The sequence below is a fragment of the Crotalus tigris genome, unplaced genomic scaffold (genome assembly GCF_016545835.1).
Source record: "Crotalus tigris isolate CLP2741 ecotype Arizona unplaced genomic scaffold, ASM1654583v1 scf7180000018224.911827, whole genome shotgun sequence".
NCBI lineage: Eukaryota > Metazoa > Chordata > Lepidosauria > Squamata > Viperidae > Crotalus > Crotalus tigris.
Genome location: NW_024096891.1, coordinates 876,169 through 904,066, shown reverse-complemented (window position 1 = coordinate 904,066; position 27,898 = coordinate 876,169). Strand labels below are relative to the sequence as shown.

Sequence of the window (27,898 nt, the reverse complement as noted above, 5' to 3'; positions counted from 1 at the left end):
AGGAGGCGCGGGGTGTCTCTCCCTCCCCGCCAATGCTCGGCTGCCTTCGGAGAGGGCGCCAAACAAAGGCTGGTCGCTCCCTCCCCCGGCCGGGCAGACTGGCTTTCGCGGACGGGCGGAGGACCCTGTTGCAGCCCTGGCCAAGTGCCGGGGACGCGGCGGCGGCTGGAATTAGAGATGCTGCCCGGCTGAGCGGCAGGGACTAGCGGGCTAGGCTGCGCGCGCGAGGTGCTTCTGGTTGCTGGTGGCCGTCCTCGCCGCCGCCGCCGCAACCATGGCCATCGCGCACATCGCCACTGAGTACGTCTTCTCGGACTTCTTGCTGAAGGAGCCGTCGGAGAGCCGATACAAGGGGCTGCGGCTGGAGCTGGCCCTCGACAAGCTGGTCACCTGCATCGCCGTCGGGCTGCCGCTGCTCCTCATCTCGCTCGCCTTCGCCCAGGAGATCTCCATAGGTAAACAGCCAGCAGCCCTGGGGAGCGCCTGCCTTCATCTGGGGGGGGGGCTGGGGGGGGAGAGGGAGAACAGGAGCCCCACTTCTCTGGAAAGGCCGCGCTTGGCTGGTCTCTCTCTCTCTCTCTCCCTCCCTCCCTCCCTCGGTTTTGGCGCCTTTGAGGACGGGGCGAGTCGTGGGAAGAGGCTGTCACTCATTCGAAGGGGCGACATTCTGGTCCTTGGCTTGGAAAGGAGGCTGGTGCGGTTCCACGGGCCTGCCTCGGAGCCTGGGGCACGGGGGGGGGGAGGGAGAGAGAGCAAAAAGTGAATTTGGGGGGAGGACCCCAAAGTCAACTCTACCCACTGTGAGGCACTGCTTAACCCCCTTCTGAGCCTTGGTCATCCTCACCCCCACTTCTGGGCAGTGGGACACCCAATCTGATCTGCAGGACTTATTTTTGTCTCTTCAGGGGACACCTGTTTTCCATTTTCATATTATTACATTATTGTGTTGCAGGTAGTCCTCACCTTACAACAGTTCACTTAGTGGCCGTTCAAAGTTACAACGGCACTGAAAAAAAGTGACTTGGGACTGTTTCCCAGATTTGGGATCATTAGAACTTCTGCAAGAAAAGAGAGCACCAAGGACCCCTTAGGACTATTTTTCACTTACGACCTTTGCAGCATCCTCATGGTCACGTGATCAAAATTTGGACACTTGGCAACTGACTCGTATTTATGAGGGTTGCACTGCACCTGGGTCACATGATCCCCTTTTGCGACCTTCTGACAAGCAAAGTCAGTGGGGAAGCCAGATTCACTTAACAACCATGTTGTTATCTTAACAACTGCAATGATTCATTTAACAATTGGGGCAAGAAAACGTAAAATGGGACAAAACTCACTTAACAAATGTTTCACTTAGCATCATAAATTTTGGGCTCAGTTGTGGTTGTAAGTTAGAGGTCCCCAACCTTTTGAGCACCAGGGATCGGTTCCATAGAGAGAGTTTTTTTCCGCGGACTGGAGAGTGTGTGGTTTTATGTGCTGCCTGCATCTCGGTGGATGGGGCTTTGCTTGTTTGCGCGGACCGGTTGCTGGCATGCCACGGACCGTGACCGGTCCACGGACCAGGGGTTGTGGACCCCTGATATATATGCCTACAAAAAGCTAAGATTTGGCAACCCCCCAAGAGGTCTGCCATGCTTTAAATGTTACTTTCATGTTTATTTTTATGTAATGTCAGAGAGCTGCAGCTCTGTAAAAGAAAATGCCTTAGCGTCAGTGGAGTCATCTAGCTGCATAAGTCGAGGACTACCTATATTGTCCTTATCTTCTTTACTACACCCTCTTATTGCTATTATTATTATCACTACTCTGTTGATTTGTATGTGCACTGAGAGCTTCTGCACCAGAGACAAATTCCTTGTGCCTAATCACACTTTTACTGCAGTCCTTGACTTACAACAGTTCATTTAGTGATTGCTCAAAGTTACAACATCCGTGAAAAACATGACTTAACGTCCATCTCTTCAAACGACTGTTGCAACATCACCATGGTCAAGTGATCAAAATTCAGACAGTTGGCATCTGACTCTTATTTTATGACGGTTGCAGTGTCCCGGGATCATGTGATCACTTTTTGCAATCTTCTGACAAAATCAATGGTTAAATCAGATTCACTCAACAACTGTGTTACTAACTTAACAACTGCAATGATACACTTAACAACTATGGCAAGAAGGGCTGTAAAATGGGGCAAAACTCACTTAAATGTCTTGCTTAGCAATGTAAATTTTGGGCTCAATTGTGGTCGTAAGTCGAGGACTACTTGTATTCTATTCTATTGTATGTATTCTTTTTTTTTATGGTAACCTGCCTGGATGTTGTGTGTGTGAGATGTGCAGCTATATAAATTAAGTAAACAGCAATCACTTAATTGCATTTTGGTCATAGACCAGCATAAAATTAATAATAATTGTTTATTTAAAAAGTAGAAATAAAAAAATATATAAAAATTATGTCGATGAAGATTGTAAGTCATCCAGGTAGAGTTGTCAGGAAATTGAGTCATCACGGCAATTGGACTTATTTTTTTGCTGGTTTGAAACATTTCACTGCTTATTCAAGTAACCTCTTCAGTCTGAGCAAGTTGGTTAGGGGGATCCTACATATGTACTCCAGAATGCTTTTATATAGAATAAAAGAAGATAAAATTAAAATTATAAACATAAAATTACAGCATTCAGGAATTAAAATGTGGGAGAATCCTATCAAATTACAATTAGCATATAATCTAAATGCTATGAAACTTAGGATAGATAAGTTTAAAAAGATAAGTATAAAATTTATACAATACTACATAATATAAAATTATGCTACCTTATATTAAGTCTAATTCTTGCTGAAACTCTGCTAGGATTTGTTGGAATTTAATAAATAGATAAATCTCTAGAGCAGAGGATGGTAGCCAAACCTTGTAGTCTTAAACAGGTTTATTAAGGCAAAAGTCCCATTATAAACAGGGAGACTTGCTTGCAGATAATGAGATCCACTACATTGGGTTAATTAATGTAAGCTAATCAAAGAGAAGTTTCTCTCTCTCTCTCTCTCTCTCTGTACAAATATAAGTTGTACTAGATGTGGTTTGAGAATACCCCCCCCCTCCTTGGTGAACTAGTACTTGGAAAAAATAGGATTATATTGTATTTACTAATGCCTTCTCCTTTGCCTTTGGAGTCGACCCATTGCATTCCTTTGTCCTACTTGCTTCTCTTGCCTGTGCTTTCCTGCATCCTGGATTTGTCCCAACTGTTCTTCATCACTGTCCAACTCAGGCTCCCAGCACAGCTGTGTCTCAGCCTGAGCACAAGTAGAGGGGCCAGGCTTCTTGTCCGACTGTAAGTCTTGGAGCTCCTCAGAGCCTTCCTCTGACTCTGATGTCACTCCAGGCCCCTCTTCCTCCTCCTCTGATTCCTCAGACTCAGCTGCTGGGTCCACTGGGTGGCGAGGAATCGCAACAGTAGTTGGGATCATATCATAAAACAATACTGGGCTGGCTATTTTTATTAATAGATCATTCTACACTGAGGCACACAGTAAACTTTTTATGAGTGTTTCGTACTTCAAAATGAAGGAAACTAGCTTTCAGTTTCACCAATTACTGTTTGTAGAAGACATTTAAGCACTTCAGGAAACTGCATGTGGCCCTGAGGTTGCAAGTTTTTGACCCCTGTGCTGTCATAAACCATGGTTTTATAAACCACAGTGCATTGCATACTAAACTACAAGCAGCAAACTACAATGCATTTGCATAATAAGCTACAAGCAGCAGACTCCATTGTGACACAACACAAATACATGAACCAACTCTAAGTCTAATTTAAGAATTTCACAAAAGTTTTGTTATGCTTGCTGTGTAATTGTTTCAAAACTGCATCACTACAGTTGGTCCTTGACTTACAGCCACAACTGGACACCTTTAGGAAAAACACATTTATTTTTATTTACTTGTTCTTAATGGCTGCTTAAGTACCACTTTGTGGTCAATTTTAAGGGTGTGCAGTATATTTTAATTGGGCATTTATGCTATTAAGGTCGAAAGTATGCATAACTCCTGTGTGTTGAGATCCTCTGACTCAAAATTATCAGAATTGACTGAGATGATCCAGAATTTCAAGCAAGTATTTTAACTCCTCTAAAATTACATCAGGACTCTCTTTCTTCTTTCTATTCTATAATTATTAAAACCATAAATCACAAGTTCTTTTTGTAATATAAAAATATCTGTAAGGGGTTTCCATCTTTTTTTCTAATCAAGAAGGTCAACTTGGCCATTGTAGCAAGCTCTGATATCTTCACCAACCATTCCTCCATTGTAGGCACTGACAAATCTTTCCATCTTTCACTGCTGTTATCCTATGTATCATATCTGATCCACAGGACAAATTTTAGGATTTAGAATTCTTTCATTCCAAATGCTTCGCTTTTGTCCAGATTCTAGTCAGTTGATCTGGGGAGCCAGGAAGAAATAATAACTTGGTTATCCAAATTCAAAAATATTTGGCTGAGACCCAGATAATATCCTCCCTCTTGCTCTAAAAGTCATAGATATTTCAGCATTCAGGAATTCCAGCAGCTTGCTTATGATTAAGCAAGTATAAATGCACTCCGGGTGAAATTCACTGTATTTAAGTATTTCTTGCAGTGCCCTCAGGACTGTAATTTTTAAGCCAGACCATGAAGGCAGCAGGTTCAAAAAGAGCAAGATTGTGTCTCATTTTGGGGACTACCTGCAATTTTAAAAGCTTCAGAAAAAAATGAGAACATGACTCTCTTCTATTTTAAGCTAGTTTTCTGTTTGAAAAGTAGCTTGCTTGTGTATTTCTTTTATTCCGTTCTTTTCAAATCCCTAACTAAAAATTTAAACTCAGAACTTAATTTACTGCAATATGATTTTTAGGGACATTCTAAATATTTTGGTTTAAAGTAAGTCACTCCTAGTGACTTCATGTCAACATCCTTGTAGTTTTCTGGGCAATAATATAGAATTGGTTTGACTTCTATGAGGTTGTCTTCTCTCTGGGATTATCTATATCTTACCTGTATTTCTAGGATTCCTTCATAGTTTCCAATCTTTCTACTAAATAGATCAGATTCCATTTTATTTTTTCAAGATCAACCAAGGTTTGTCTTCTGGCATAACTTATTTGCACATTAGATTTCTGATCGAAAACAATCATTTCACTCTTTAAAAGATTTCATATTCATCTTATAGAACAAAGTTTCAGCAGTTCCATGTTTATAAAACGGCAACATGAACAAGAGAGACTAAAATGAAAGAAAAGTAGCCTGATATTTCATTGATGGCTAAGAATGGCTAGGAACTACAGAAGACTGCAATTTGTTGAAATAATTAGAAAACCAAAAGAGAAAGACCCAGAGGTGCTTTTTCAAAAGGCAACTGGACTTTCTTTGTTTTTCCTTGAAGATGTTTCACTTCTCATCCAAGAAGCTTCTTCAGTTCTGACTGAAGAACTGAAGAAGCTTCTTGGATGAGAAGCAAAACGTCTTCAAAGAAAAACAAAGAAAGTCCAGTTGCCGTTTGAAAAAGCACATTTGAGATAACCATAGTCTGGATGACTGAGAATCTCCATAGATAAAAGGGAAAGAGACACACACACACACACACACACAGTATATATATACATATGCGTGTGTAAAGGTTTTATGTCTGTTGTTTTACTTTGATTTTGCACAAAGCAAGCATCCATCTGAAGTTCAGTTCTTAATATATACATTTCAGCTTGTAATGTTGCCTAATACAGGTTATCCAGGATTTACAGCCATTAGTTTAGCAACTATTTGAAGCCAGACTATGCACTGCAAAAAGCAATTTACAAATGGTCCTTGCAGTTATGGCAATTGCAGCATCCCCACGGGTCACGTGATCAAAATTTAGGCATTTGGCAACCAGCAGGGGTACCTATGACAGTTGCAGCCTACTGAGGGTCACCTGGCTGCCATTTGCAACCCGGCCAGCCAGCTTACATCTACCAGCAGAGTCAATGGGGGAATCAGGTTTGCGTAACCACCACATCATTTACTTAAGAACTGCAGTGATTGGTTGAACAACAATTGCAAAAAAAAGATTGTAAAATTGGGCACGACTCATTTAACAAGCACCTTGCTGAACCATGAAAATTTTGGTCTCAATGGTGATTGTAAGTCAAGGACTACTTGCATATCATTTTAAAACAATTGACCTTAATGTATAGACCTTTGCACGTAATTTCTATGAATATATACATTAGACTAACTTACTTATCTACTCTTTGGGTTTCAAGCTGAAAACAAACCATTTTATGGATTAGACAATGGATGTCCCAGTGGTTATGCCTCCACAGCTGAAAACTCTCAGAGAACTTTTTGACTCAAGGATACACATACACACAAATACATACAAACATATATCCCAAAGCATAGAAATGTGGAAAGTCCCTACAGTCTTCCAGCATTTCTGTTGGAACATCAACAGATCTTTTTTTAACTCCACTAAGAATAGGCATTGGGACTTTCCGTGTATCGGGAATGATGAATCTGCACAGCTGATAAAGTTCAGATGTCATTAGGGAGGATTCAAATTCCAGATGTTGGGAAACCAAAAGTTAGTTCAAGTTGCTCTCCAGCTATGCAATTTCCAATAGCTGCAATCTTTTTCTTTCTTTCTTTCTTTCTTTCTTTCTTTCTTTCTTTCTTTCTTTCTTTCTTTCTTTCTTTCTTTCTTTCTTTCTTTCTTTCTTTCTTTCTTTCTTTCTTTCTTTCTTTCTTTCTTTTTCACAACGGGGACTTCCCTAAAGCTGCCTTGAACTTTATAATGGGCTACAATTAAATGACTCTATTTTTTTCTTATTTTACCTTCTCATGGTTTTGGAATTTTGTTTTGGAGTTTGACATTCTGATTTTTATTTAGCTTCTTATTCCTCAGAGGATGCAAGTGACTGTATTATTTAGCCTCTTTGGGAAATTACTTTATTACTTTTATAGCCCATAGAGTATTTATTTATTCATTTATTATTTGTTTGTTTATTTATTTATTATTAGTAGCTCTTGAGTTACAACCATTCCTTTATGACTTATGACACAACAATGGCAGCATTCCTAGGGTCACATAATCAAAATTGGGATGCTTGGCATTTGGTTCATATTTATGGTGGTTGCAGTGTCCCGGCGTCACGTGACCACCTTTTGTGAACATTCTGACGGACAAAGTCAATGGAGAAGCCAGATTCACTTAACAGCCATATATTTACTTTAACAACTGCAGTGATTCGCTTAGCAACTTTGGCAAGAAAGTTTGCAAAATGGGGCAAAACTCAACCCTCTCATTTAGCAACAGAAATGTTGGGCTCCATTCTGCCGTAAGTTGAGGACTACGGAAGCTTGCATGTTGTTACAGAGTTTGACTGAGGTCAAACAACATCTTAAACAGGTTAACAAAGCACAATTGCTGTGTGTCACCTAACACATTCTGCCCAAACAAGTCAACAGTGTTATGACTCTAGTGCAGTGGCTCACACGACATACTGGGCAGTTTTGCTAGATTCGTGACTCCTGCTCAGTGAACAAATGGCTCTTGTGGCTGCCTTTGCACAGTTTCGGCTTGTGCCCATACCTGGATCATTAGGCTCTGCTCACAGTCATTCATGCACTAATCACCATCAGATTGGACTATTGCAATGCACTCTACATTGGGCTGCCCTTGAAGAGTATCCAGACGCATCTGATGATACAGAATGCAGCGGCATGAGCAGTTGTGTGCCCTAAAAGTTGTCAAAGACTCCACATGTCTTCTTTGGCTCTTGGGGCCTGGCCTAAATGCACAATATGTCCCACCCATTTATATTTTCATTCTAGTGCTTTATTTTCATGACATCTTTGAAACTAGTCTATCATCAATTTTCCTAATTTCTGATTCAATTTCTGATTCAAGATCTTTAGCATTCATTTTTCCTTTGCATGCTAGGTGACTAGAAGCTTGTCACATCTGTAGATTCCACATGTCATATTCTATCATAGAGGATATTGTGTGTGGTAACCTCTGCTCTGCGAGCTGCATTGATTGCAAGTTTGCTTCTGGGTCCAATTCAGGGTGCTGATTTTGGCCTATGAAACCCTTCATGACATAGAACTGGGCTAGCTAAGGGACTGCCTTTCCCTAATTATATTGGCCTGCCCCATTAGATCTGACAAAGAAGGCATATTGAGAGTATGTTTCCATTGACTAGGGCAAGGATAGGCAACCTTGGCTCTTTTATGACTCGTGGACTTCAACTCCCAGAATTCCTGAGCCAGCATGGCTCAGCTTGGAAACCTCTCCCTTTCCCCTCACCATGGCTGGCTCAGGAATTCTGGGAGTTGAAGTCCACGAGTCATAAACGAGCCAAGGTTGCCTACCCCTGGACTAGGGACCTACATTTGCTAGATTTGAGGAGATGTGCCTTCTCTGCCATGGTGCCCACCTTATGGAACATCCTTCCTCCCCCACTTTTAGCTCCATCTCTTTTCATATTCCAAAGGGCTCTCTAGACCTGGTTATGTTAACAGGCCTGTGTCTCTCAGGATACCAGAGACTTGCTAAGATGGTTTCATTGACAAGGTGGGCATTTTTATCCCTCTCTTCACCTAGGGCAATGGTGGCAAACCTATGGCACGGGTGCCAGAGGCGGCACTCAGGGTCCTCTCTGTGGGCATGCATGCTGTCGCCTCAGTCCCAGGCCTTCAGCTGGGTTTTATAAAACCTTTTCACTTTAGGCCTCTGCCGCTGTGTGCAAAAAAAAAAAAAAAAAGTTCAATCAGTCAATTTCAACTTCTTGTGGGAAAAAAAAGATCTTGCAAAGTTGGAATTGATTGATTGAACTTTTTTGTCCCACCCAGTCTGCCGTTACCACCGCAGCCACGCCCAGCCAATTGGCCACACCTACCCAATGGGCCACCCCCAGCCAATGGGCCACACCCACCCGGCACCCGACGATGCATAAGTGGGTTTTGGGTTGCAGTTTGGGCACTCGATCTCTAAAAGGTTCGCCATCACTGGCCTAGGGTTTATATCTTTAGTTTTTGTGGCATTTATTAATATGGCTTTTTATACTTGTAGTTTATGTACTGTTGTGCACCAACCAGATTCCTTTTGGTGGGATAGGCGAATATATACATTTGCTTAATAAATAAATGCTAAGACAATGGCTGTGTTCTGGCAACACACTCAAATCAATAAAGAGGAATATTTGTAGCTCAGGGTTGAAATGAGGAATCCTTGGTACTCTCTGAGCTTGGTTGTTTTCTTGCAGACATTTCATTGCCCTAACTAGGGTGATGAAAGGCTAGCAGTGATGACGATGATGATGATGACGTTACCTAGTTCAGAGACCACCAAGGACCGTCTCATCCTCAAATCACAAATTGTGATACCTGAAGTGTTGACTTCAACAGATATTTATATTTTGTTTGGTCTTTGAGTTAGGTGTTCTAGGTGGGGTTGAGATCTCTTCATAGTCTGTCTCATCATCTTGTAGGAGGTCATCCAAGTGAACATGTGTAATTGAAGGGCCACTACGGTCACTTTTTATGTCCAGCTATGGTGTTGTTGTTAATTGCGAAGTCGTGTCCGATCCATCGCGACCCCATGGACAACGTTCCTCCAGGCCTTCCTGTCCTCTACCATCTTCTGGAGTCCATTTAAGCTCACGCCTACTGCTTCAGTGACTCCATCCAGTAACCTCATTCTCTGTCGTCCCCTTCTTCTATTGCCCTCAATCTTTCCCAGCATGAGGCTCTTCTCCAGTGAGTCCTTCCTTCTCATTAGGTGGCCAAAGTACTCGAGTTTCAACTTCGGGATCTGGCCTTCTAAAAAGCAGTCAGGGTTGATCTCCTCTAGGATTGATCGGTTTGATCACCTTGAAGTCCAGGGGACTCGCAGGAATCTTCTCCAGTACCATAGTTCAAAGGCCTCAATTCTTTTGCGCTCAGGCTTTCTTACGGTCCAACTTTCACAGCCATACACTGCAACTGGGAAAAGCATGGCCTTGACTATATGTACTTTTGTTGGCAGGATGATGTGTCTGCTTTCCAGCTATGGTATTGTTGAATAATTAGTGATGGAATATAGTCTGGATTCCCAGGAGGAAGGGGCTGCATTCCAGAGGCAAAGAGACAGCAAAGCTTGGGAAATTTGGTAGGGAGGAAGAGAGTGAAAACAGCTCCTTCCTAGTGATTCCCAGAGTACATCTATAGCAGTGTTTCTCAACCTTGACAATTTTAAGGCATGTGGACTTCAACTCCCAGAATTCTGGGAGTTGAAGTCCACATGCCTTAAAATTGTCAAGATTGAGAAACACTGATCTATAGTGAGGCAAATAATTGCTTTAGTTTGGCAAAATTTTTGTCCATAGGTGAAAAACAATAAAGGAAATTGCTCAGAGGTAACTCCACATGTCTTTCTTAGTTATTGGGGCCTGGCAGAAATGTGCAATGTGTTCTGCCTGTTTATATTTTCATTTTAGTGCTTATTTTCATGACATCTTTGAAATTAGTCTGTCATCAAATTTCCTCATTTCTGATTCAATCTCTGAGCAAGATCTTTATCATTCTTTCTTCCTTTACATGTTGGGTGACTAGAAGTCTGTCATATCTGTAGGTTCCACATATCACATTGTATCATAGAGGATATTAGTGTGATATACTAATTGTGATAGGTTCCACATGTCATATTGTATCATAGAAATAATAATAATAGATGATGATGATGATAATAATAATATAGTAATAGTAGTAGTAGTAGTAGTAGTAGTAGTAGTAGTAGTAGTAGTGTTGGGTGTTGGAAAGGACTTTGGAGGTTATCTAGTCCAACCCCCTGCTTAGGCAGGAAACCCTATACCATTTCAGACAAATGGCTGTCCAGTCTCTTATTAAAAACTTCCAGTCATGGAGCATTCATAACTTCTGGAGGCAGGTTGTATCACTGATTATTTGTTCTAACTGTAGGAAATTTCTCCTTAGTTCTAGATTGCTTCTCTCCTTGATTAGTTTCCATCTGTTGCTTCTTGTCCTGCCTTCAGGTGCTTTGGAGAATACCTTGATTCCCTCTTCTTTGTGGCAGCCCCTGAGATATTTGTGGCAGCCCCTGCTATCATGTCCCCCACCCCTAGTCCTTCTCTTCATTAAACTACTAGACATTTCCAATTCCAGCAACCGTTCTTATATGTTTTAGTCTCCAGTCCCCTAATCATCTTTGTTGCTCTTCTCTGTACTCTTTCTAGAGTCTCAACATCTTTTTTACATCGTAGTGACCAAAACTGGATGCAGGATTCCAAGTGTGGCCTTAGCAAGGCATTGTAAAGTGGTATTAACACCTCATGTGATCTTGATTCTATCCCTCTGTTAATGCAGCCTAGGACTGTGTTGGCTTTTTTGGCAGCTGCAGCACATGGCTGGCTCATACTAGTGTGATATACTAATTGTGATAGGTTCCACATGTCATATTGTATCATAGAAGATATTAGTGTGATATACTGTGATATCCCATTATGCAAACTATAGCCACCATATTCACATTTCTAAGAGGCTTCTGGTTGGCCTTTGGTTGACCATTATTGGATCATTTTTGCTCCAGTTGGTTCTGCTCAGTTAACATCTGTGGACTCTTGGAAAATCCAAATGTCTATATATGAGAAGAAGAAAGATTGGCATTAATGGGTTGTTAGTCAGTAGCTTGTTTTGGTAGATGAGCAGAGACCGGGTCCACCCATTGTATTCAACTGTACAGGTAGTCCTCAACTTACAACAGGTCACTTAGCAACCACTTGAAGTTTCAATGGACCCTGAAAAAAACATCTATGACCTGAATTCAAAATTCTGATATCTGGCCACCTGCCCTGGGGTCAACTGTCTCATATTTACAGCCGTTTGCATCATCCCATGGTTATGCGACCACAGTTTTTGCTGAAAATCAGCATTTATTTCCAGTTTCTGGCCCAAAACACCCCATAATGAACAATGGGCTCCCTTAACAACCCTTGTAAAATCACATGATATGCTTTATGACTGTCACAACTTACAATCAAAATCTCAGGTTCAATTATGGTCATGAGTTAAAGACTATATCTACTGTGGTTTGCTTGTATTTGGAGTAATACAGGTAATCTTCGACTTACAACAGTTTGTTTAGCGACTGTTCAAAGTTACAACGGCATTGAAAAATGTGACTTATGACCATTTTTCATATTTAAGATTTTTGCAGCATCCCTACAATCATAAGATCAAAATTCAGATGCTTGATGACAATTGGATCATATCGTATCCCAGGGTCATGTGATCCCCTTTTGCGACCTTTTGACAAACCAAGTCAATGGGGAAGCCAGATTTACTTAACAACCAGTTTATTAACTTGTCAACTGCAGTGATTCACTTAACAAGAAAAGCCGTAAAATGGGACAAAACTCACTCAACAAACGTCTCACTTAAAACAGAAATTTTGGACTCAATTGTGGTCATACGTTGAGGGCTACCTGTATTATGTGTGAACATGGTAACAACTATATTATGCGTGGAGACCACTGTTTCTGTGGCAGACTCCTTTTACCTTTCTTTATTCTGTGATGGTTTCTTGGCAGGGCTGGCACTACCATTTAGCAAAAGGAACAGATGCCCATAGGCGACATCAAGAGATCTGAGGTGAAAACTATGTGTCATAATGCTTATGCGCACTGTTTAAGATAAACTGTTGCCTTCATGTGTGGTGAGGATATGATCCTACTGGACATTCAGAAAGAAGATTCAATAACCAGTTCAGTAGGATTGTATGACTCCACCCGTGTAACTATGAGACAAACCTAAGAGCATAGTCGTGCCTCTTTCTACTATGAAATAACTGCACAAACACCTTAATGACAAAGATAATTGCCTAGAATTAACCATGACAACATCTTCCTGCTTTAGGAACCAAGTCATTCCTCCCTTTGTGAAACTCCTATGTGGCTGGTGCGTGCTGTAGAAAAGAATAAAAAAAAAAATAGTTCTGGAGAAGGAAAAATATTGGTTAACTAATGTTCCCCCTTCCTTCATCTTCATAATTAATTAATACAGTAATAAGCTGAGGATGGTAATCTTATTACTGTATTAATTAATTAATACTGTAAGCAATCTTGGACATATTTGCTCAGAAGCAAGCCATGCTAAATTCAAGAGGATTAATTGTTCAGTAAACTAGCTTATTTAAGATAAGAGCTGGTAAGAGGAAGTCAAAATCTTGGTTGTGACTAATACAGTTTTTGCTTTCAAAATAATGGGCCAATTTGTTTACTTGATTGGTTCCAGTTTTTTTTTTAATCAAATGCTTAGATCAAAAGTCTGTCAATAATTGGATCAGTGCCTGGCTGGGGAATTCAGGGAGTTGAAGTCCACACTTTTAAAAGTTGACAAGGTCGTAAAACAATGGACCGGATGAAGGATTTATTGTTTTCTATTGTAAAAGATGGAGGGATGGTGATAAATCTTCTAAGGTATTAATACATCCCTCATTGTCATAAGATACTTCATGATGCTGATTATACAGCAGTCTTTCATATAACTATGACCATTTCAGGTTACGGAGATGCTCCAGCCATGATGCTTTATATTTTGCTTGGACTGCTACAGTGTCCTGTATTTGGATCTGCTCTTGAAGACCATTCAAAGACTCTCCTGGCCTTTCATAAGACCTTAAAGACATCAGTTTGCCACCAAGAGTGAGGATTTGGATGTGCAGCACAGCCCATAAAGTGGTTATGTTGAATATAAATTGTCTTTTACTTGAATGTGAATTTTGGTAATTCGTTTATAGTGCCTGTATACATTTTTATGTGTTTATGATTGTATTAGGGGTTTTTAAAATATTTTTTTAAAAAATGGTTATAAATTACCCAGAGTCAAGTAGTTGGGTAGCTACATAAATCAAACTAATAAATAAATAAATACTTCAAAGGAATCAAAACAAAGTGAGCAAAATATTTACAGGTATAGCCACATTTGTGAATATTGTATCAATTTTAAACTTCATTAATACTGAATTAAATTGTACATTGTAGGCCCAATGCATGGAATTGATTCTTAATTTTCAAATAATAAATAAACAGCTTGGGTTACAAATACTTGACAGTGAATTATTATTATTTTCATGTCAGTCTACCCATGCATTAAGATTTTCTGTTGCAGCCCTTCTCCTGAACAAGAAGTGTTTAGTTTAATAACACAGGAGTTTTAGCTATAAAGTGCTTTTATATGTAAGTTCACCAGCCAATTAAACAAAATCCCTTTTATTAAGAAACTGTTTCTGTTGACTTATTCTGCCCCTCATCTACGATATCGCTGGTGGAGTGATAGAATTGCAGTGCAATTCTAAATTTTAAAAATGGTTGTACATAACCATGTTGCAGAAGGGATAAAAAGAAGGGATACCTTCTTTTGAAACACCAGTTGAACTGAATCTAGCTACTAAGTAGTTCACACTACTATTAAAATTATATATGCATATTAAGAAGCAACTCAGACATAATCTTGAAAGCTACATGTACAAGATTGCAGTGGTGTTTTTCCTACTTCATGCTTTTCCCTAATAGAGCAGGAGTGTCTCTGCGTATTTGGCATCTCATATATTTAATTCTTGGACTGATGCCTAGAATGAGAGCACGGCTTTTGTAGCATGACTCTAACACACACACACACACACACACACACACACACACCTTTCTCTTCCCCTTCTCCACTCTACTGATTTTTTGGAAGAAAAGAACCACTGGGTCCATGCCATGTTGACGGGGCTCCTTTTAACTCTCTGTGATCTCAGACAAAAAGTTACTGTTTATGATCAACCCATGGCCAGTTTGATTATAGTATGATGGTTGTCTTTATAATACAACGCAACTCATGTGATTCATGAATCAGTCTTTGGAATTACATTTGCAACTGATCTTCTAAACTTTCTTTGTCTCTCACGTTAGTTATATGTAATAATCCTCCTTTGGCTGATTACAGCAATTTAAATTACAGGCTGTGATCCTCTGGTTTTGATCTTTACAGTATTAAATAGAAGTTCTCTCGTACCTAAACAAATCTACATATATAGATGCAGCAACACGAGTAAATGCAGAAATAGTATATGCTTGAGTAGAGCCACCTCTGTGAAATAACAGAATACAGACCAACAAAATTGGAAGGGACTTTGGAGGTCTTCTAGCTCAACTCCCTGCTCAAGCAGGAGACATTATATCATTTCAGACAAATGTCTGTCTAATCTCTTCTTAAAAACCTCCAGTGATAGAGCTCAACCAAAAATGGGCAATATAAAAGCTTAATAATAAAATTACAATGGCTGTTGACTTCAGGCAGTCAGTGCAAAAAAAGCAAAATTATGGAGACATGTCAGGAAAAAAACATTGCTGAGGAATATTTGTGCCCAGGTTAGAGAGCAAAGGGAGAAAGGCTCATTGAAGGCAAATACTTTCTTAAATCTCTGCTATATAAATGAAAAGTGATGTTATAAAAAGGGAAAGTCCCTTTTGCAAAGGAGTCAGGACAATGATATAATTTCTAAAAAAAATCTCGAGAAGAGAGGAAAATAAGCTTTTTCATCTATTCCGTCAGCCATCTTGTTTCAGTACTGTACTGGTTTATGTTCATCAGCCATCTTGTACTCAGTTCAATACTGGTTTATGTACTGTAGAAGGAGGAATTGTACAGAAAAATAACACTCTTGACAATTATTTAACCTTTTAAAAATATGTAACAGTTTCCCTATCTCTTAGATTACAATTTCCATAATTCCCAGTGATTTGCATCTTTGAACAGTAGGAAAAATATAACGTGATTTAAGTAATTCAGCTGTGATGCTGGTTTCTTGTGGTATCTTATCAGCTTAGGAGGGAAGTTCAAGAATTCGGAGAGGACATAGAGAACGGCGTTGAATGGACAGGTAGAAGAGTAGCTACCAAAGCAGTGGTCAGATAAACGAGGCTTGAGCCCAGCCAAGAAAACAATGTGAGAAAACATCTCAGAGGAGTCCCTCCGTAGTTTACATGAAGGTAAACTGAGGGATGGGGAAGCGCATTCAAGCGTGCAAGATAGTTTCATAGTTTTTACAATCAAAATAGTCCTGACCTATGTGACATTAGTTTCTCTGATTCACCTTGTTGGGCTCACAGAATCTGCATTGGTTTCTTCTTAGTTCTCGTTCAGTTTATTTATTTACACATATACAAGTAATCCCTTGATTTATGACCTTAATGGAGCTTATTCACCACGGTCGTAAGTTGTGACGGTCATCATGCAGCCATTCCAATTTTACAACCTTCTTTGTGGCAGTCGTTAATCAAACATCACTGTCATTAAGTGAACCATTGTTTGGTAAACCATAATTTACCAAAAACTGGAAGTGAATGCTGGTTTCCAGCAAAATAATAAATTATGATCATGTGACTGCAGAACACTGCAAGTAGTCATAAGTCTGGGATGGTTGCCAAGTACCCAAAACGCAGTCCAGTGACCGTGGGGGCCAGGGTCTGCTGGAACTTTAGAACCTGGTCATAAGTGCCTTGTGGGGGGGTCTGTTATGTATTGAAAATATACAGTATAAAATTGTGTTAATCCCTGCTAAAGTGAAACTAACTTAACTCCAGCTGCTTGTGAAGCTAAAATGAAACTAACCTTTAGATGACCCTGAGTGTTAACTCCAGCTGTTTTGGAGGGAAACTTTGAACATTCATATTTGGGCGGGTTTTTCAAGTATTGTGATTGGTTAAGGCCCTGTGGGCTCAGAGTATAAGTTACAGGTAATTGCTTGCAGTTCTCCAGTTCTAGTTTGAGTCAATAAATAATGTTGTAACTATGCTGGTCTGTTCCTTGCCTACTGAAGCCCACTATACAATAGTGTCTGTGATGATTTCACTAATTAATGGGTTGTAAGTTAAGGACTACCTTTATATCTTTGGATATGCTGCCTCCTGCATGAATAATATCATTCTCTACCCAGAATAAAAGTAGCCTACTAAGTGCAAGAGAAGGCATCCTGCATTATAATATGCACATGCTGTCCCTGTGCCATATTTTATATTTTTTCTTCAGGGAAAATGGTTCTGTTTGATTCTGCTACATATATACATTATTCTAAATATTTCTGCTTTATTTTGTGTTTTGTGGCCTTCTTTTGGCAATGCCGTCTACTTTGTTTCTTAGGTACCCAGATGAGCTGTTTTTCTCCAAGTGCATTTTCTTGGCGTCAGGCTGCGTACGTGGATTCCTACTGCTGGGCTGCAGTTCAACAGAAGCAGCTGTCTCATAGTGAATCAGGGCATCTTCCCCTGTGGCTTCATAAGGTTTGTATAACCACCTAATTCTCTGTTTCATTTTTCTCTCTTCTCCTTATTTTAAACCCAGTTCTGAGAAGTCTAAGGCTACAAACATGTTCTATTCTGTGCTGGCTAGGGGATTCTGAGAGTGGAAGCCATCAAGCTTGAGAAACACTGCTCTATCATATATTAATTCCCTGTGAAATGCATGTTACACTTTGCCCATATGCTTTGATAAAATGAACTCTTTTAACTTACAAATGAGGTTGTTTAACTTTATTTTAAACATTTTTATTTATTGTGTGGCACATATAGGCTGCTGAGTCATAACTAACTATGGGTAGTGCACAATGTTCCCTCCTTAACAAAACAGAATTTAAAAAAAAACATTTTTAAAAATGGCAATATAAGGCTCTGCCAGTACTTCCAGTTCATTCCCTTTAAAACCAGCTCACTCCCATTAAAACTGTTTTCATAACTGGAGGGATAAACACCTCTTTCAACCACCCAGGGTTATTTGAAGACTATATAGACTTTCTAAATGCCAATGGGGAAGGAGACATAGGATCCTTGCTAGACTTTAGAACAGAGGTGGGGAACCATCGTCCTTGTATGACTTGTGGACTTCAACTCCCAGAATTCCTGAGCCAGCCATGCTGGCTCAGGAATTCTGGGAGTTAAAGTCCACAAGTCATAAAAGGGACATGGTTCCCAACCCCTACTTTAGAATTGTAGGGCTTGAAGGAACTTCAGTGGTCTTCTAGTTCAGCCTCCTGCTCAAGGTATGAGACTGACTAACCCAGATTGGATCCTGCAGGAAACTTTATACCATCCCAGTCAAATGGTTGTCCAGTTTATTTTTGAAAACCTCCAGTGATGTAGCACCCACCTCTCCAGGAGGCAAGCTATTCCATTGGTTAATTGTTCTCCTTGTCAGAAAAAGTCTTAGTTCTAGGCTAGATCTCTCTTTAACAAGCTTCCACCCATTACTTCAAGTCCTGCCCTCTGGTTCTTTGGAGAATGAGTCAATCCCCTCTTCTATATGACATCCCCCCGAGAATTGGAAGACAGTTATCATATCCATCATAATCCTTCTCTTTGTTAAACTAGGCATACCTAGTTCCTCCAACCATTTATCATATGGTTTAGACTCCAGGCCCTTGATCATCTTTGTTGTTTTTCCATGCATGCTTTCTAGGATATCAGTGTCTGTTTTATATCATGGTGACCTTTAAAAATGATAGCTATCATATTGAATTGTACCTAGAAGCTGACCTATTAACCAGTATAGCTCCCAAAATAGCAGTGTTATGTGGTTGCAACAAGGAGTAGCCATGATTACTTAGCCATCTGCCTTCCAGACGGTAATCATTTCTGAATGCTCTTCAAAGGTAGCCCCATGTAGAATGCATTGTAGCAGTCCAACCTGGAGGTGATTCGGGCACAAGTGATTGTAAACAGAGCCTCCTGATCCAGAAGAAATTGCAGCTCTTTAAATATAAATATTTAAAGCCACTTTCCTGAACCACATCCAATCAAGATTGCTGAGGACCGTGAAACAAAAATTCAATGCAAACTAGAAGGACAGAAGGGAGTGCTATTTAACACCAGCTTTTGCTCCTGATGCAGGGCAAGATAAAGATCTAACAAAATGTAAATCAACATTAACGCTTACCTTGAAGGATGTTTATCTAGCACATTTTCCTGATGTAGCAGCTCTGGATGAATTAGACTGCAACTCCCATAACTTAATGTCTTTCTTGGAAATGAATGGCATACACAGGATGCCAAGTTGCATAAGTGACAAGATTCCAAGTTCCTAACAAATATGTACTTTGTAATACATACTAAATACAAGCTTCAACCCTAAAAACTAACCACATTATATTGATATTTACCTGTAGTTCTTGACTTATGACTGGTTGCTTAACAACCATTCAGAGTTATGATGGATCTCCCAAAATCTACTTACAACCCAGTTCCAATAGCCATCACCACCCCTGCCTCACAATCATATGGCTGCATTTTGGGTGCTCAGCAGTTGACCCGTATTTATGGCTGTTTGCAGCATCCCACAGTCACATGGTCACAATTTATGATGTTTTGGCCCAAAACCAGTATTTCACGTCTGTTTTTGCAAAAACACATACTAATGGTTTGTTTAATGACCATGGCGTTTGCTTAATGACCCTGTGTTCGCTTAATGACAACAAGGATTTGTTCAATGACTACTGCAAAAAAAGGTTGTAAAATGGGGTTGGTCATGTGGGTTACCCGCTTTACAATCGTCATGACTTACGACCATGATGGGCAGGCTCCCTTTCAGTTGTAAGTCAATGACTCCCCATAGTCCCAAAAACTGCCATTGTTTACATATGGGAGTGCAAAACCCAGAATTCTTAGCTGGGATGTCTACACCAAATCATGTTCTGTGCATACATTCCCCTCTGTAAGATGTCAGAATATTTGGAGTTTCTGGTAGTATCAGTCTGATCTGCTGGATAATGACCGCAACAACATTACTTGATTTGTATCAGTCTGAATTTGAGTCCTGATTTAAGATTCTTTCTCCTGATTTTCTCCTTCAGTTTTTCCCATACATCCTTCTGCTGCTTGCCATCTTGCTGTACCTGCCGTGGCTCTTTTGGCGTTTCACCGCAGCACCCCACCTTTCTTCGGATCTGAAATTTATCTTGGAAGAACTTGACAAGGCTTACAACAGAGCCATCAAAGCTGCCAACAGTTGCCGGAATTGTGATGCCAGAGATGCAGCCAGCTCACCACCTGCCATTGAAAATATTGCACAGAGGTAAACATCTCTTTCTACTTTTCCAGTTTTTTTCAGACTTACCTTCTTCACCCAACGTGTTCTCTTCTGCTGGAGGACAAGCTTATGTGTCACCACACAGCCTGGTTAGATTTTTGCTTCAAGGATGATGAAGTTGCTGAATAGGTCTTACACTAAGGAAGTAAAGTTTTTGGGAAGAAATGGATAAAATTGGATATCCTGTATCATCTAGAATAGCGTTTGCTGGGATATTCTAGGAGTTGAAGTCCACACATCTTAAAATGGCTAAAGTTGGGAAACACTGATCTAGAAGCTTTGTGTCTGACTCCATCATGGCTCTCTTGAGTGGCACCTCAAAGACCACGTTGAACTGTCATAAAGATAGGAAATGTGGAGTCATCCCTTTATACCCCTTTCAGAATAGCCGGGAGAGGGTGGATCAAAGTTTTCAGTGTTGATGGTGGTTTGTTCTCCAGGTTAGCTTCCAAATGTTTCATCACCAGGCTAGGTGTCCTCCTTCTCAGTGGGACTTCATTTGAAGGGTCTTTTTTTTTCAGTTCTTCTTTTATTGTTCTCTTGTGATCATGTGGCAGTTTTCAGTCTTTTTTAAGATTGTTGGTGGACTTTTAGGGATTTCAAGGAGAAAACAAGTACCTTGAGTTTTACGAAGGGCCTTTGTACCTGTTGTTCCCATTAGCCTCTTCTCCCAAATCAAGCAAAATTTCCTTGTGGCTTCAGGTCCTTTGGTTGCTACTTTAAACCCTATAATTGCCCCCTCCCCCATGTTAAGCCCACCCATTCTGAAGATGTCACCAGCCTTGCCACTTGTAGCCCTTAAAACAAAAAGTCCACCGCACTCCCTTTTTAAGGAAGTCCAACTTTTTGGCCACAACAAACTGGCCCCTCTGCCCTACAAAGGAAGTGGATACCAGTTCATAGATTTTAGCATTGGGGTCAGCATGTTATTTTAGATACAGAATAGAAAATGTTGAGCAGTGTTTCTCAACTTTGGCAAGTTTAAGTTGGGTGGACATCAACACGGCTGGGTGGAAGCTGAAGTCCATCCATCTTAAGCTTGCCAAGGTTGAGAAACACCGGCCTCACTGTGATTTATGTGCATTTACTTCAGTTAATTCCCTAATGGGCTGTTTATTGTGCATCGCATGAATATTCATGTTTAATCTTCCTTTTCAAAACACCCTTCCCTGTTTATTTGGAGGATGTCCATAGGTGAAGATAAGAAGGAGTGGTTAATGTTCTGTCACTTAATCAAATTAAACCCAAGGCAGCTTAAGGCAGAATGTTAACTATTTTTGAGTAGTCCTCATTATAAGCACTCTCTTACAAAAAGTGTAAGCCATCATAATGAGTTGGAATTTCAGATGGCACAAAACTCCGTTGGGTGTGCCAGGGCAGATTCACACAGATTAAACATATTTGCTTATCCGGAGGTTCAGTTAAACTGATGTTGCTGTGTCTTTTGATTTGAAACCAGTCCTCTACAGGTAGGCCTCAACTTAGGACTGCAATTGAGTGGCCACAGAGTGAATCTGGCTTCCCCATTCATTTTGTCTGTCAGAAGGCCACATAAGGTGGTCACACGACCCTGGGACACTGCAACCACCATAAATGCATGCCAGTTGCAAGTGTCTGAATTTTGACCACGTGACCAGGGGGATGCTGCAATAGTAGGAAATGTGAAAAATGGTCAGTGCCGATGTAATTTTGAACTAAATGAATAGTTGTAAGTCAGAGACTACCTTTGCAATAGTTCTCAAGCTTTATGAGTATAGAAACATTCTTCTGAGCATTTTCTTTTACATTAAATTACAAATAGTCCTCAAAGTTACGACCTATCTGAAAAAGGGGAGTTATCGCCCAATTCCAAAGTTCCAAGAGTTGGGCCCACCCACAATCATTTTGGGGCACTCGTCAACATGAACACATTTACAGCTGTTTGTTGCATTTCAGTCACAGGATCTCTATTTATAGAACATAGAATAATAGAGTTGGAAGGGGCCTTGGAGGTCTTGTAGTCCAACCCCCTACTTGAGCAGGAGACCCTATATAATTTCAGACAAATGATTGTCCAATCTCTTTTTGAAAGCCTTCAGTGGTGGAGCACCCACAACTTCTGAAGGCAAGTTATTCCATTGGTTAATTGCTCTCACTGTTAGGAAAATTCTCCTTAATTCCAGGTTGCTTCTCTCGGTTAGATTCCAACCATTGCTTCTTGTCTTGCCTTCTGGTGCTTTGGAAAATAGTGTGACCCCCTCATCTTTGTAGGAGCTCCTCAAATATTGGAACAGTGCTATCATGTCCCCCCATTTCTTCTTTTCATTAGACTAGACCAGTGGTTCTCAACCTTTTTAATGCCGCGACCCCCAACCGGTCGTAAGTCAAGGACTACTCAACCGGTCGTAAGTCGATTACTCAACTGGTGCAGCACCGTTTGCAGAATGGGACTTTTGGTGGGCTCAGAAGGGCAGAGACAGCCTGGACAATTCTTATTGGCTTTTGAAAGCCAATAGAATTAGACTCTATTCAAGAGAGTCTATTCTATTGGCTTTCAAAAGCCAATAGAATAAAAGGAAGTAGCACAGCTAAAGGGGGAAAAAATGGCGGACTGCATTGTTTAGTGACCCCCGTGAAATGGTCGTTCGACCCCAAATGGGGTCCCGACCCACAGGTTGAGAACCACTGGACTAGACAAACCCAATTCCTGTAACCGTTCTTCATCCATTTTAGCCTCCAGCCCCCTAATAATTTATTGTTGTTCTTCTCTGCACTCTTTCCAAAGTCTCAACATCTTTTTTGTATTGTGGTATTCAAAACCATGCCATAGTGAATAGTGGGTTCACTTAACTGCCACGGCATTCATTTAATGACTGCCGTATTCGTTTTATGACTACTGCAAAAAGGACATCAAATCAGGTTAGTCCCATGAACAACCCATTTTATAACCATTGCAGCATACAGTCTTAATGGGCAAAGCCCATTACGGTCATATGTTGAGGCTTACCTGTATTGTTTTAATCGTGTTTAAATTTTGGAGAATTGTCAATTATTCCCAACTTTAATTTATTTTCAAATGTTGAAAAATACATTGAAACAGGAGGGAGAAGAATACTGGTACCTGGGAATGTTGAAGTATTGGGTACTAAGTAATTTTTAAAGCAAGTGAAATCCTAATATAACATTCGTGGAAATTGGCTCTTTTGTTTTCCAGTTTATGGGAGATCTCTGACAGCCACTTTAAGTACCCTATTGTGGAACAATATCTGAAGACAAAGAAGGGCTCCAAGAGCTTAATCATCAAATACATTGTTTGCCGTTTGCTAACTTTGATCATTATCCTCTTTGCTTGCCTCTTCCTGGGTTATTATATCAGCCTTTCTTCCTTGACCGATGAGTTTATTTGCAACGTCAAAACTGGGATACTAAAAAATGACACGAACATTCCGGAACGATTTCAGTGCAAAATGGTTGCCGTTGGTGTCTTCCAGCTGCTGAGTTACATCAATTTCATCGTGTACGTGCTGATCACACCGCTGGTGATCTACGCCTTCTTCGTCCCTCTCAGGCAGAGCTCGGACATCCTGCAGGTCTACGAGCTTCTGCCGACATTTGATGTTCTCAAAGTCAAAGCAAAGCACTACAACGATATGAGCCTCTACCTGCTTTTTCTGGAGGAAAATGTGAGCGAGCTGAAATCTTACAAGTGCCTCAAAGTCCTGGAGAGCCTCAAAGGCAGCGGGGAGAGGTTTGATGCCATGCAGCTCCTGAGGAATCTTGGCTCGATTAAAATGGACGCCGTGGATGCCAAACCAAACACCCCCCACAAGGAGAGTAGGAAAAAAGCTGAAGTGGAAATGTCAAATGATGCAGCAGAATTAAAAGGTAACATTATCTCCCTTTGTGTTTATTTTTTTCTTTGTTTAGGTAGGCCAGTGATGGCGTGCCTGTGACACACGCTGTTTTGGTGATACACCAGCAATAACCAACACCTGATGCCTAGTGCTGCTGTTCAGGGTGGCTTAGATTGGGGAGAGAAGTTAGAGAATTGTTTCTCTTTTGCTTGGGGTTTTTTTTGGGGGGGGGGTGAGATGCCAGCAGAGTCTAGTTAGGCATTTTCTGAATTTTTGACACGGCAAGACCAAAAGTTTTGCTATCGCTGAGTTAGGTTGTAATCTGCTGCTACAAGTAAACTCTACTGCACATTTACAAATGTTAAACTATTATACTGGGAATAAAACAGTTTCAATAATGCAAAAACAGCATTGTGTCATAGCAAATTTGCAGAGGAATTACTTATTTATTAATATTGCTTATGGGAATATTTGAGATTTAAGGTTTGGATCAAACATGGAGTTGCGTTCACTCACATGATTGAAGGGGCATAGAGACATTAGTAATAATGCAATTTCCTAGGCATTGTTTTAATGATCTCAATTATATTAATCAACCAATCTTAGTCTAAAGTTTAATAAGGACATGTTTTGATTTGATTGATGCATTAGAATATTATAGGTAGGCAGACAGGTAGGTAAATAAAAGGGGAAAGAGACAAATCCCTACAAATAGCATCCACTAACATACTGATTTCAGATACATAATATTTCATTTACTACCTATAACATCAAACATATCTTTTCATGTAATACCAAGATGATGGAAAATAAAAATGGCTTATTGAAATTTTTTTGCTAAAAAACATAGTTTTAGATACCCATAAGATCACTTTTTAATAATATAAAAACAATTCTGCTACTTTCATATTTATAAATCTAATTTAAGTAAATATGTATCATGATATCTATACCTTTCAGTTTGTTATTTATTGCAACATATATATGAAAATTGTATATTATAAACTTTTCATGATTGAATTAGTTCTCATGACAGGTTCCCAATCTGGGTTTAAATGATGCATGTTTTGTTAAAATTTCTAGCTAGTGAACTAGTTGGTATTTTAAAAAGGAGGTACTATTTTTTAACAGTTTTCGATGCTCTTAACCATTCATTCATATTGAATACTGTGGTCTTAGCACAAAGGATATAAAATATAACATTTCTAATCAAAACATAATTTTGGCACAATTTGTGGAAGTAAACTCTGCTGAGTTTAACGGCAACTCTAAGGGTTTATGTCAGGCATAGCAATACTTCTAATAGACCAGTGTTTCTCAACCTTGACAATTTTAAGGCATGTGGACTTCAACTCCCAGAATTGGGAGTTGAAGTCCACATGCCTTAAAATTGTCAAGGTTGAGAAACACTGTAATAGACCCCCTGAAATCAATGGATCTTAATTTAATTGAATGAATTGAGACCCGTTGACTTACATTGTGTCTTTCAAACTTGGCAACTTTTAGATGTGTGGACTTCAACTCCCAGAATTCTCCAGGTAGCATTTCTACACATCTTAAAGGTACCATTCTGATTTATATGACTGTCATCCAGGGGTCTTGAAACTTGGCCCTTTTATGACTTGAGGAATTCTGGGAGTTGAAGTCCACAAGTCATAAAAGGGCCAAGTTTTATAATCTATAGACTCACCTGGTTTAAATGTTTGGTATTTTAAAATATCAGCCTTGACATTGGTCTTAGTCACCTATCCTCTTTCTTTCTCAAGTTATACTTATTCCAGGATTAGTATTGCATTTCAGCCTAGACTTAATTCTCTTCAGTCATGCTTATAGAGCTCTGAAATAAAATAAAAGCAGACTACTCTGTGCTAGTGCTTTAATTAAAAGGATATAACAAATCCCTTTCTGACCTTCCTACAGATCTGACGGAGCCAAAATTGCCTGATGACACTGAAGGAACAAGTAAAGATGGCAAACTTCGCCAGAGACTTCTAGATTCTTCTTGCTGATGGATTCAGTCTGTGCTTAATAGGTGCTAAAGCTGCTTCTAACTGCTGAGGCATAAAGCCATAACTATTATACCACACAATTGCCTTCCCATTGAGTTTACAAGGACCGGGATACAAAGGCAAATGATCGTTTAAAAATATTTGAGTTGTCTGTGTTTACATGTCTACAGTTTACATGAATATTATGCCTAGAGAAACACTGACGAGGTGAACTATGTCAGTTCTGTTAGGGAAGAAAGACTGAAGTAGTGAATTTAAAAGAAAAGCAGTAAAATAAAGAGAACACTTCAGATTGGTTTCATAGATGTGTAGACATCAGTTCCTTATTATCCACTATCTTCAGCCATAACAGAGTGTCCAGATTGGGTCCTCAAAAAACAAATGGACAGCAATCAATATAACAGTTGGCAATATAACAGTGACATTACATATACCCATCATGTAAGTAAGTCAAATATTGTATTTGTTGGTCTATGCCACTTTGAATAAAACTATGGAAGCAGACAAGTTTCTTTACAAGTAGCTCTGCAGATAAAGTGTCTGTTATACCTCTCACTTGTGCCTGTCTCCATGAGATTGTACAATTCAGAGATGGAGAACTGGTGACTATCTACAAGTGGATAAACACCTGTTATCCCTGTTGATCATGCTGTTGTCGGGAGCTGGAAATGGTACCTCAACAACCTTTGAAATTCCACAGTTTCTATGCAACATGAAATACAATATATTCTGATAATACCACCATTTATAGAACTATCTTAAAGTTAGTAGCTTCAGGATAATGGAACAGAATATCCCCCCACTAAAAAAATGTAAATGCTTCCTTGACTCTTGACATTGCCTGCCTGTTTTTTCTACTTCATTGCTGTACTTCACTGCTACTTCAAAATTGTCCAAATATCTATATCCCTTTTTCTAGGAAGCTGCCATTCTAAGAAGACAACAGTGATAATTCATCATATTGCAGTTCAAGGACTAAAAATACAGATGTTCTTTATCTCAGTCTCTGCATATTTTCTCAAACCAGACATAATCGTGTACTTCTGCATTTCTTCGGTACAAAATCATAGCCACCTGCACAACTGTGCAGAAATATCCACAAGAACTAAGCTTGGAATCATAAACCACATCTTCAATGTAATACAACGTAAGAAGGAATACTCATAAGTAACAGGAGCAATTATTGGGAAAGAATTTATCTGTTGTCAAGGCTGCCAGTAACTAAAGATTTCAAAGAATTGTGAAGTTTCAAGAAAATATTCTGGAAAAAAAGAGTTATTGGTGGCTCTTCATAGTCCTTTCAAATCAGTTGATTTTATAAGAATTGGACGGAAATCTTATGATAAAATTAAAATCAGCTCTGCTAGTTGTACAGCATTCAGAAGGGTTATTAATTAAAAAACAATAATAAAGGAAAATACACAATGTCTTTGCATTTCCTCTCTTGTACGTAAATGGAAACAAGTATAAACAGTTTTGCATGGGGAAACAGATTTGATTCCGGTTCTTGTATATTGCTTAAAAAGTCTTAAGGCTGTTAGGTGCCTAAAGAGAATCTCAGTTTACATTGGACAGGCAGTGTCAGCAATTGGCAGGATTAAGAAAGATAGACTAAAGGTTCAGTTAATTTATTTTATTTGTTCCTGCACGATGGAGTTATTTTATATTCATTTTAGCAGAGTAGTTTTGCATGAAATACCTGCAGGATGATAGGCCACGTAGTGAAAATGGGAAAAAATTACTTGGGAGTAATATTGTGGTAATCATGAAATAGTGTAACTGTGTAGTATGACTGTAATAAAATTATTATTTAATACCAAGATGTTTCAATGCTTCATTCTGGCTGGCTCGACACAGCTGCTCCTACTGAATTGTATTGGGATTGTTTTATAATTATTATGCATAACAATTTAGAAAATT

The 27,898-nt window shown here is 39.7% G+C and overlaps 1 protein-coding gene across 4 annotated transcripts; it reads left to right on the top strand.

Moving 5' to 3' along the window:
- Positions 1-27,798, top strand: PANX1 (pannexin 1). Of its 4 annotated transcripts, none has more exons than XR_005557396.1 (6): positions 1-455; positions 17,200-17,339; positions 19,901-20,121; positions 23,330-24,000; positions 25,890-26,419; positions 26,898-27,798. XR_005557396.1 is itself a non-coding variant. In XM_039349094.1 (6 exons), exons 1-5 carry the CDS (start codon positions 275-277, stop codon positions 25,976-25,978), a joined length of 1,302 nt encoding a protein of 433 aa, XP_039205028.1. In that variant the 5' UTR covers positions 1-274; the 3' UTR covers positions 25,979-26,001; positions 26,898-27,798. The 4 variants fall into 4 exon arrangements, 3 of the variants coding, with proteins under 3 accessions (XP_039205028.1, XP_039205027.1, XP_039205030.1); XM_039349094.1 differs by having other exon boundaries at positions 25,890-26,001; XM_039349093.1 differs by having other exon boundaries at positions 25,890-27,798.
- Positions 27,799-27,898: the final 100 nt, after the last annotated feature.

What these genes read in the sequence shown, in the direction of transcription:
- PANX1 (XM_039349094.1), top strand. Translation starts at nt 275, where the DNA reads ATGGCCATCGCGCACATCGCCACTGAGTACGTCTTCTCGGACTTCTTG. An exon ending in CGCCCAGGAGATCTCCATAG is followed by an intron (nt 456 to 17,199) that starts GTAAACAGCCAG and finishes TTTGTTTCTTAG; the next exon opens with GTACCCAGATGAGCTGTTTT. An exon ending in TGATGCAGCAGAATTAAAAG is followed by an intron (nt 24,001 to 25,889) that starts GTAACATTATCT and finishes ACCTTCCTACAG; the next exon opens with ATCTGACGGAGCCAAAATTG.